Consider the following 11,192-nt stretch of genomic DNA (forward strand, 5'->3'; position numbering starts at 1 on the left):
CAGATTCTTATTGCCATCCATAAAACTTTATTCTAATAATAAAAGTATTTGACAATCACATAGCATGTTAGAAGCAGATCTCCATTTTAACCAACTTAATTTTACTCTGCATGATACTTTAATTTCCCTTCCAACCTGATTGATTGATCCACGATAACAAAATATACTATTTCCAAGAATTTATTGACCACTTTTTATCCCCCAATTTGCATTTAATGCATCTACCTTCTTGGTAATTATTCTAAAACATCTAAAGCCTTTCTACATAATTCTAATTTAAACTCTATTCCTAACTCATATTAAGAAAACATTACACGCAAATAATAGAATCTCATCTTGAACATATCTAATAAGTTCATCCATAAATTAAAGAAAAAAGATAAATACTCAGAGCTGACCCTTAATCCAACATAAAGTGGTTGGATATTTCCAAGTTTTCCCAAATAATATATTATTATTATTATTCATCTGCCTTGTTCAAGTAAAAGGATCAAAATTCATATATAATTTTGGAAGAATTTAATTACGCACGCCCAATAGGAGAAGCAGCTACTGACATTGGATCAACTAAATTGATCATGGACAAGGTCCCAAAAGGTCAATAAGCCTCAGTACATGTCCCATCAAATGCAAATATAAGCTTCTTCCCAGATAGCTGCAATGAAAGGTTTCCTAGTCTCTCCATATCCCAGACAATGCCACTGCCATCGGCCTTTGAATTCCCTTGCTTGCTAGCACCATCAAGCCTTTGCAGTTAGAAGCCAAAGGCAAATCAGCATCTAATGAATCTAAGATGGCCATACTACCACCACCACAAGCCTGGTTAGGGACAAAACGCAATAGATCTGTGTGTCTTGGAAAAGCCCTCTGTATCCTCTATACATGAAACATATAGAACCAGGTAACATCCCCTTAGGTTTGTCAAAAATAACACTAACCCCCCCCCCCCCCCCCCCCAAGGTTTCAAAAATGTCATACCTTCCTCAAAAGGTTGTCTTTTTACAAAATATAAGGGGAGATTGTCTTTTTGACAAACCTAACAAACCTCAGGGGACGTCCCTGAGATTTTTGAAACTCAGAAGAGGTCTCTAGAATTTTTGAAATCTCAGGGGAAGTCATTGTCTTTTTGTCAAACCTCAGGGGAGGTTAGTGTCTTTTATCCTAATAAGAGTTAAACACAAGGTTCTTAGTTCTTGTGTGCAGCAATTAGCATGAAGAAGCCTGTTTCAATTAATAAACCTGCAGCAACAACTAGTTGTATCAAATTAATTAATTTAACAATAATAAATCAACTTTGACTTGATTTTAACTTATCATTGCGAAACATGTACGAAAAAGTATTGTCTTGTGTGCTCTTACTTCTCCAAGCTTGTACTTACATGTACAGAACTTCAAAAGCCTTTGAAAATGCAAGTCCCATCCACTGTCTTCCTTTCATGTTAAGCTCATATTTGCTGCTGTAAACTCAGAACCTTCTTCAGCAGCTCTCTGGAAGTATAACAAATTGTACAGTGGAAGATTATGAGTTCCAAATAGCCAAATGAGCATTTTATAGACCAAAAATTTCAAGAATAATCTTACAAATCCTTGCTGTGTGCTTTTTTTTCCGCATAATTTTTGCTTTCCAGCCCTGGTTTCAGTTTTCAAACTCAAATCTTCAAGATATGGCTAATTACGTATGAAGGTCCGAAGGCTGAACATGCAGAACTATAGCACTTCAACGGGCTCCCATATTCAACGGGAATACATATGAAGGCACTTGATTTTTCCAATATTTCAGTATGATCACTGTTTGTCACCAGAAATCTCCACAAGAACAAACGCCAGACTCAAAATGATGAAATCTGTTGGCATCCCTCACAATAATTTCTCGTCCAAAGAATTTTGAAACTAACCTACAAAAAGTGTGGCAATCACCACAAACTCGAAGATTCTTTGTGATTCGAATAGGGGTTCCTTTAGGAGTCCTGAGTAGACCATATGCAATGGCCAGCCTCTCACTGTGCCCGTAAAGCATCTTAATCTTCTCTTCTTCCTTTATGTCATGCAAAACAAATTTAATTTGAGCTACATAGCCTCCTTCCTTTTGCAACTTCTCAGTAACTAGAGTCAACTTTTGGTGTATCTCATAAAACTCCGGATGAGACTTGTCCATTGCCATGAAAGTATGAGCCTTATTCCCAAGCTCTATCCAGCTACAACCAGGATTCTTCTTCAATCCTTTTCCTTTCATTCTCATTCTCACATCTTCCACATCTTTCCATCTTCCAGTTGCAGCAAATATATTAGATATAAGCACATAATTTCCAGGATTTTTTGGATCCAACTCAAGAAGCTTTTGTGCTGCAATTTCCCCCAATTCTTTATTTGAGTGAACATGGCAAGCGCTGAGGAGAGCAGACCAGACTACAGCAGTAGCTTCAATCTGCATAGTCTTCACAAATTTGTATGCCTCTTCCAAGTGATTTGTACGGGCAAGGAGATCAACCAAACAGGCATAGTGTTCTGGCCACGGCTCCAGCTGATATTCACTTTTCATAATTTCAAGAAATTTTCTACCTTCATTAATTAATCCTGAATGGCTACATGCATAAAGCAGTGCCAAGAAGGTAATATGATCTGGAACAAGATTTTGATCCACCATCATTCTAAATAAATGAATAGCTGCCATGCCACGGCCATGCATTCCATTTGCATTAATCATACTAGTCCATAAAACTAAATCTTTATCTCTGACACAAGTAAATACCTTACATGAATTCTCAAATGCTCCACAACGAGCATACATATCCAAAAGAGAGCTTGCAATAGGACCCTCTAAACTATAGCCCTTCCTAATCAAGAATCCATGAATACCTTTTCCTTTTCTCAAGGCAGATAAACTGGCAGCAGCAGAAAGCACACTCACCAGCGCTATAGAGTCAGGTTCAACCCCTGATTCTTTCATTAGGTAGAAGTGCTCAAGAGCTTCATTTGCTAGCCCGTTATGAACATAACAAGATATCATGCTTGTCCAGGACACAACATCTTTTATTTCAATCAACTGAAACATTCGGGATGCATAATCTACATCCCTGCACTCCCCATATACATCCATAATTGAGTTCTTCAGCACAAGATCAGACAGTCCTCTTCTCATAATATAACCATGAATTTCTTTCACACAAGAAATGCACTTCAACCCACTACAAGCCAGCAGGATGCTTCCAATCATCATTTCATCAACATCAACCCCTAGCATCTGCACTTCCCGGAACAATTCCAAGGCCCTCAAATGAGAATTTTTCTGAGTATAGCCAGCAATGATTGTTGTCCAAGAAATGAAATCTTTAGTGGGCATCTTATTAAAAATACGGATCATATAATTCTCACAACAACACTTAGCATACATATCCAAAAGCGTATTTCCAACCTGCAGATCAGTGTCAAATCCATTTTTTATTGCATGGGCATGAACTTCCTTTCCATTCAAGAGATATCCCAATCGACCAGATGCTGCAGCAGTACTTAATACTGAAATCTGATCTGGTTTTTGACTTGCATTCTGCATAGCATGGAAAAACTGCAAAGCTTCACTGTAAAGACTGTTCTGCACAAAACCTGAGAGAATTGAATTCCAAGACACATTATCCTTCTCATCCATTTTGTGAAAAATTATTACAGCCTCTGCCATTCTACCACATCTTGTGTACATGACAACCAAAGCATTCGCCACATAAATATCGAGATAGTGGCCAGACTTCAAAATAGCAGCATGAATCTCCATACCTAATTTCCTAAATGCTGGGCCTACACAGGCCTGTAAAGCAGCAACTAATGTATATGTATTTGCATCCAGATTTGCCTTCCGCATTTTTCTGAAAAGTTCTAATGCTTCAGTGGGTTGCTCATTTGCAGAATATGCTGAAATAATTGAATTCCATGGCACAGTGTCCTCTTTCTCAGTTATTATGTCAAATAATTGCCTAGCTCCATTGAGATCATTGCACTTTGCATACATAGCTACAAGTGAATTGATCACAAATGCAACAGAAATACACCCATTTTTTACTGCAAGACCATGAACTTCAGCCCCACAACGGAGATCCTTAAGTCCACCACAGGCTTTAAGAATGCAAGGAAAAGTACATGCATCAAGTGGCACATCAGAAATGCGCATGTCCCGGTACAACTCAAGTGCTCCTGATGGTTCCCCGTTTGTAACATAAGCGCCTAAAATAGCATTCCATGTAAAAATGGTTCTGTGAGGCATCTTATCAAACAGATTCTGGGCATCCCGAAGAGAACCACATTTTCCGTACATAAAGACAAGTTTAGTATTCAAAAACACGGAATCATGCATAGCATTGGACGTTATCAAATGGGCATGGATTTGCTGCCCCTGTGGAAGAGCTCTTTTGCTTGCGCAAAGTTCAAGAACTGATGAATAAACTTCATCTGGGCAAAATCGCAATTGGTTTGGGTCACTGAACAAACTGCTAAATGATAGAAAAGCTTCCTTTAGATTTCCCTGCTTGCAAATCTCTTTCAGAGACGGAGTGTCATCAATAGGTTTCTGAGAAAACTTACAGATTTTGAAGGTTGGCTTTGCATGGGCTTTCCTCATGGTAGGGTTATCTGTTATGGTAAAGGAGAAGCTGAAGTATTGAATTGACGTAGCCATTACAGCATACGTGCATGGAACGAAAGGTCGGCGCCAGGACAACGGAGGAGGCGCAGGCGCTAAGCCGTTGGTCTCCTGATATCATGCGCGCATATTTCATGGAAGAAAATTTTACAGGGCGACAGTAACAAAGTTTACTTTTCAAAACACATAATTTGTTGCCAATGGGATCGAAGACTGATTGTACTAGGTTTAACGTTTTAATGTTACTCGTAACTTTAACTTACGAAGTGTGGTAAGTACTTTGAACCATCATTTATAATTTCCTCAGGATAATTTTTGCCTGATAAATAGCAAAATTCGTATCCTATGCTATCACTTAGATCACATTCCACCTTTAGAATGAATAGGATGGAACATAAATAAAACAGAAAGTTGAAAAATTGGAGTAGACTGCCAATGAGGAGACTAGTCAGCTCCAAGAATGAAATCTCATATCGATAAAAATTTGTTAATCCAAATTGATCGATCTGTTTAAATTAACTAAATTAACTCATAACCTATGCCACATTAGATGAGTCGAATATGATTTAAACTTTTTTTTCATCCACCTCTAAATAAGTCGGTTGACGGATTTATGATTTTATTTGATAAATATTCATCTATCCACTAACAACTAGTATTTAAATTCATTAATAAGTTCACGTGCTTATTAGACATCAATTCAATTAGTATAAGTTAGGCCAAAGTTTAATACCAAATTTCTAACTCTTGAACATGCGCCTCGGAATTTGTCTCATGCTAACGTTCAAACTCAAGTCCGAATACTCAATTTTCTCGTAATCAAAATAAAAGCCTCTAAAAATTTAAAAAATATAATTTTGTGATTAACAATTATCAAATTATAATTTTAAAAATAATTTCAGTTATATATTAGGAATAGAAATAATATATTATCAACCATCCGTCATGGATTATCCGATCGGAACCATCATAAATCTATAACTTAATAAGTATTTTTAATTAAGTTTTTGACACCAAGTTTAATTGATATCCGACATAAATAACCCCCTCTGATTTTATAACAAGCCTATCCCACTCGGGAGGCCTAGGCACTTTTAACTTGATGGGAGCTTCCATCTATCCATCATGATTTGTTGTTCAGATAATCCCTCTAGTGAGAGAATATATTACCTTTACATACCATATAGCTACGGTATAAATCTTCATTAAGTTGAATGAATTTGAAAAAATACCAGTCTCTGACAAGTACATGTAAGTGGTGAACCATCCAGCAGGAATGCAAACGATAAGCTTGGCTAAAACTCAATTTATCTTCAACAAGAAAAATATATGTCAAAAAGAATGTTTCAATCAAAATACACAAGGAACAGCACAATCAAAAATTACATTTCCATATCTTATCAAAAATTACATTTCCATATCTTGAACAGCGCTCACATAAAGGCTACGGAAACAAACTAGTGTGGGTGGGAAGGATGTGCGCAACTGCCCGCATCACGTTCACGTACAACAAAATCACTGCACTACTGGAACACTACATATATATATATATATATATATATATATATATATATATATATATATATAAGAGAGAGAAGAGCAACAGTGAGAGAGGACTTTAATATTCCACAACAAAAAGGGCAGTGGGTACCCAATTGCACTCGCGCAAAAAAGAATTTAAGCCAGAAGGAATCACACCCAACAATTAATCGTGTCCCTTGTTCAAACTGGCCAGATCATTTTCACTGACATCTTACCTGGCAAATACAACTATCGCTATACAAATTCTTATCACACAGTTAGCCATCCACCTATATACATAAAAAAGCCAAGACCCATTTCTGTAGGAGGATCAAAAACTTCCTCTGCCGAGTATCCAAAATGCTACAAAAAGCAGTCCATTGCCCTGCGCCATCTGAAGCACTAAGTTTTAACCCAGAAGTTGGGTATTCAGGGCAGGCTGCGTGATGATTTTTGGCCCAAATGTCTTTCCAGTCTCAACCCCAGGCCAGCCCAGCTGTCTTGGCATTCCTTTTTCAATGTATTATGAAACATCCATTCTTCATCAGTAAGGATACACATGTGAAACCCCACAGGGTTTGATGAAAAATCAACAGTTTCCTCAACGGGGAGGGGCTAGAAATGTCACATTCAAGTCGCTAATTCTACTCATCACCCCTGATTAGTTGAAGATCTCAGACTCTCATCCGGCACTGTCCATGATAGTAAATGCCCAGCAGAGTCCCCACTCAACAGCTGCTTCAGATCACTAGTCAGGTGTAGGGCAGTAACCGGTTGCTTGTGAAACTTCATAACCTTCTGCAGGATCAGTCTGTATTCCGGTGCCTTGTCATTCAAGCCAAATCCTCCCGTTCCATTGCTGGTTGACTTGCTTCGTATGCTCCCCTCATCAGAACAATGAACCATTTGCCACACTTTAACTGCCCCACTTTGGTGACCTGTCACATACCAATTTGTGTCCAGCCAGTCGGAAAATGTACAGCTGGTCACTGAGAGTATAAAATCAGATGGAAGTTGGGACGTGTTAACCACAGCTAAGCAATCCCCATTAATACTCCAAACAGCAAGCAAAACTCCAGCGGCAGTCACTATTTCACCATTCAAGTCATTCACATAAACTGCTGAAATCGGTGCTGGGAACTCGGGAAGCTGCCTAATAAAAACCAAGGAGCTCAGATCCCACAAGATAATAGTGCAGTCATCTGATCCACTGACAATCAGCATGTAGGGCTGGCTTACACGAAGGCAAGTGACTTTGGCTGTATGAGCACATAATGCCTTCTCCAACTGCAGGCATCGCAGAGCCCGGGGTCCATCCTTCACAATTCTCCAAACAGAAATCAGTCCATCATCAGCACCTGTAACAAGAATATGACCATCATGGCTGACACCAGCACAATGAATCTGGTAGCCTCCATGGAGATTCTCATGTGTAGAAAGAAGTCTGTCTTGGTCATAACTCATAAATCTCAAGCTACGGTCCGGAAAACCCCATGCAACATATTTGGTATATGTCCTGGGTTTAAGTAAGTTATTTGTTCCAGCCAAAAGAATCTTCTCATGGAAAGTAACTATCTGAGTTATGGGAGATGAGCTCTTGCGTATTTCATGTGGAACAAGATAGGCAGAGTACTTGAGTGGATGAGGAGGAAGCTTTCTATCAGACCGTCGCTTAACGTGAGGTTTGAGGAATAATTGCTTCGGTGTCTGCCCAAAGTGATTAATCTGCGCTAGAATGGAAGCTTTCATTGCAGGATCTGTAACAGAGTCTATGTCCACACTACCTTCATACGTATAATGATAGAAAACATTCACAGCTTCCTCAGCAGCCTGTCAGTTTTAATACTATTAGAATTAAAGCAAAATTGCAAAAAGAGAAATTTCACATGAAACCATGGGGTAACGAAGTCAAATACAGAAAGAAAACAAAAAATTAAGGACTCTAATTTAGGAAAACTAACATCCTCAATGTTGGCTAATCCATCAGCCACTTAGCTAAATCTTCATAGATGAACCCCAATTAATTAATTATTTTATTGGTTGCCCATAAATGCAAGGAAACAAAACAAATCTAATTTCGTCACACTTACACCGATTTTCCTACAACTTAGGAATCACCTACAAATATAATAATAATAATAATAATAATAATCTGGTTAATCTGCTGATTAACCAGATTGCAAAGTAAATCTCAGATACCATCTATACCCACCTTTCCTCTCTGTTTATATCCAAAGATGAGGTCTATCCAGTGATGCAGATGTTCAGAAACAAAATCAGATTCCAATGCTTCCCTGTGCTTTCTGATGAACTCTCTAGCACTGCCTTTGGTCCATGGAGGTAATACAACATCACCAACCTGGAAAAGCATTCATACATAATTTGAGAGTTAAAAGAGAAGAAATAGATTTAAGCTTACAAATATTGCAAGCATTTGTAAGCATTACTTTTTTCAATCACTACATCATCCTAGAGGGCAACCAAGGGTTTATTACTTTCCCTCTTTCTTCCCTCACAGAGGGGAAAAAAAATACCTCTCTTTTCTCTCAATCAGGTCCCAAGTGTAATCAAACAATGAAAGTGGAAGTTTCATAGACAAACCTTCTCTCCAGACTGTTTCTCACCCAAGTCGAGATTGAACCTATTTTCCAGGAACTCTGGCACGTAAAAGAATTCTGGAATCAGTTCTTTTACATCAGATGTATTTCCCTTGCCAGCTGCACTTAACCATGTGTCTCTTACACTATTGAAAAGACGATCAGCATGGTCAAACTGGCCACCTTGCAGCTTCTGATTTTCTGCACTAAATGGTGGCAGGCGTAGAAGGTAGAAGAGGACAATTCCAGCACTAGAATAATGAGAACCATAGTGAAATTTGGGGACTTCTGGATCATCCCAGCTCTCATATCTGAGATAGAAAAAGGCATAGAAATGTAAACATATAATGAAAAACAAAGACAAATCCAACTGGACAGGATAATATTGGGAGAAATGTTGGTACGCATTACTTCAGAAAAGTAAAGGTAAAAGAAAAAAGGAAAAATGCCCAAAGAACCAATTCAGCTAAAAGCTTAAGCTGCTAGATACGATCCCAGAAATGCTCTTCAAGTATCCATAGCAAGCCCCGCACACTGACACCCATTGATTTGAGAAGCATATAAAACACAGGCTTTTTTTTTTGGCGGGGGGAGGAGAGGTGGGGATTAGGGGGAGGGGGGTGGTTGAAATTGCCAAACAAAAATTAAGTTTAATTAGAAAATGAAGCAGTGAGGATTGAACTCTAGACCTTATTGTAACTTGTGAGGAGGAAAAAAAAAATCTCAGATATCATGTCAGAGAAATAATTCAACACTTAAACTGCTAGCTGTTTCCCTAAGAAATGTTTTCAATCATCTCTAGCACAAGGAAATCAAAATAAACCAAAAGTTATCAAGGCATGGATATAAGGGCCTACCTTTTCCTAAACTCCTCTTCCCCTTCTGGCGTTTGACAACCCATCGGTTTATCAAGCCTACGGAATGTTTTGGGATTTGACAGGTCCAAATGTTCACTTTCATAGTCTGCAAGAACCCATGGAAACACTGGATACTGGGTGAGATCACTGTATCCTCGTCCTGCCAGGGTGTTTAGGTGCATGAGGTACTGGAAATTGCTAATTTCTCCATTTTGCCACCTCTTTGAGAAGGATTTAGCCATAATCTTAAAAAGACGGCTGCCCTCACTGCTTTCTTGTTTTGTTGATCCCGAAATGGTTGTGTCCAACCTGTTGCACAAATGATCATTACAAAGTTAAGCGACGTAAGTTCAAGAATATAAAAACACAGCAGAAGCAACTAAGCATGATAAACATCAACTTTTAATCACTAATCCAAGAATATATGGAAAGATATTACAAACAACAACATGAAACTGTCAAATAGATTTTGCATAGAAATACGAAATAAATTTGATGGTAAAATAATCAAAAGAGAATGCTGCTTAGGGGAAATTCTGGAACCAAAGAAGCCAATCCTCTGGCGCTATAGAGACAGAATCGGCATAGCATCTACTGAAATGCAGTGAGAATTCTAGTCCATTCCTCACTGTTACATTAACAAGTAGAAGCAGGCGGAGAACATTTTCAAACTTAAAATCTTATCTCGAAACTTGCACTCAGCTTCTTCGAACGCCATAGAAGCATATTCATAATGTTACTTCACTGTGAAAATTCATACAGAAAGAATCATGTAACCAAATCCATCAGACAATTCAAAAAATATTATATCAACAATGCTTTCCATTTTCAGGGCGGCTTTCATGAACATTGAGGGATCCCTATGCACAGGCAAGGGCACAAGGCTAGGCAAATTGTCAAAACTCAAAGATTGTTTTTAACTGCCTGATGAATAATGAATAGGAGAAGGAATGTGAAATGAGAGATACAAAATGTCTAAATATTGCAGCAAGGCTATGCAATGGCCCTGCTGATATCCAAACACTAGCCTAGGAACCTCATCAGTAATCCATACAATTTACAATGAGTCGCATACCTTAAAGGGGCATGTTTTGCAATATTACTACTAAATGAATTGCTGACCTATAGATTTCTACACAATTTGAAGTGCATAATGAAAATAATTTACAAGACTTTATTATGAAAGACTATTTCAAGTTAAAATTTTGTTGCGAAAATAGATCAAAGCAAGGAACATCATTATTGATCAAAAACTTAAGCATGAAGTGATGAAAGCAATCATAACCATACAAACATACAGAACATAACAAAGCAGAACAAATCTATCCAGAATGCCTACAGATGCAGAAACTAACAATATCAATTTATAGAACAAGGAAACTTTACTTTCGCAGTGAACAACCTTAGTCTATTAACAGCATTATTAAATATCACCATATAGGGGAAAGAATGATTATAATACCAGAACATCAGGCGAATCTCACTACAGTCTACAAAATAAACTGAAATCTACACTTAAGACACAAAAAGAAAACCAGCAGAGACTGCATGGGCACTCACTTACCGAGGACAACAGAAAATATGCAAACT

At 38.0% G+C, this 11,192-nt stretch overlaps 2 protein-coding genes across 3 annotated transcripts in view; both read right to left on the reverse strand.

Annotated features, from left to right (window-relative positions):
* Positions 1-1,020: 1,020 nt before the first annotated feature.
* Positions 1,021-4,734, reverse strand: LOC131155191 (pentatricopeptide repeat-containing protein At3g63370, chloroplastic). 2 transcript variants are annotated; one of them, XM_058108145.1, is made up of 3 exons: positions 1,582-4,734; positions 1,380-1,488; positions 1,021-1,239 (listed from the first exon to the last, which is right to left on the reverse strand). In XM_058108145.1, exon 1 carries the CDS (start codon positions 4,661-4,663, stop codon positions 1,796-1,798), a length of 2,868 nt encoding a protein of 955 aa, XP_057964128.1. In that variant the 5' UTR covers positions 4,664-4,734; the 3' UTR covers positions 1,021-1,239; positions 1,380-1,488; positions 1,582-1,795. The 2 variants fall into 2 exon arrangements, with proteins under 2 accessions (XP_057964128.1, XP_057964127.1); XM_058108144.1 differs by lacking the exon at positions 1,021-1,239 and having other exon boundaries at positions 1,285-1,488.
* A 1,487-nt stretch (positions 4,735-6,221) lies between these two features.
* LOC131155193 (protein SPIRRIG-like) overlaps positions 6,222-11,192 on the reverse strand; it is a 40,813-nt gene continuing 35,842 nt past the window's right edge. The window contains exons 16-19 of the mRNA XM_058108146.1: positions 9,603-9,911; positions 8,750-9,056; positions 8,361-8,507; positions 6,222-7,978 (exon numbers count right to left, since the gene is read on the reverse strand). Of these exons, the coding sequence (XP_057964129.1) occupies positions 6,800-7,978; positions 8,361-8,507; positions 8,750-9,056; positions 9,603-9,911 (1,942 nt within the window). The 3' untranslated portion in view covers positions 6,222-6,799. The remainder of the gene's footprint in view (positions 7,979-8,360; positions 8,508-8,749; positions 9,057-9,602; positions 9,912-11,192) is intronic.

The sequence above is a fragment of the Malania oleifera genome, chromosome 5, assembly GCF_029873635.1.
Source record: "Malania oleifera isolate guangnan ecotype guangnan chromosome 5, ASM2987363v1, whole genome shotgun sequence".
NCBI lineage: Eukaryota > Viridiplantae > Streptophyta > Magnoliopsida > Santalales > Ximeniaceae > Malania > Malania oleifera.

What these genes read in the sequence shown, in the direction of transcription:
- LOC131155191 (XM_058108145.1), bottom strand. Translation starts at nt 4,663, where the DNA reads ATGGCTACGTCAATTCAATACTTCAGCTTCTCCTTTACCATAACAGAT.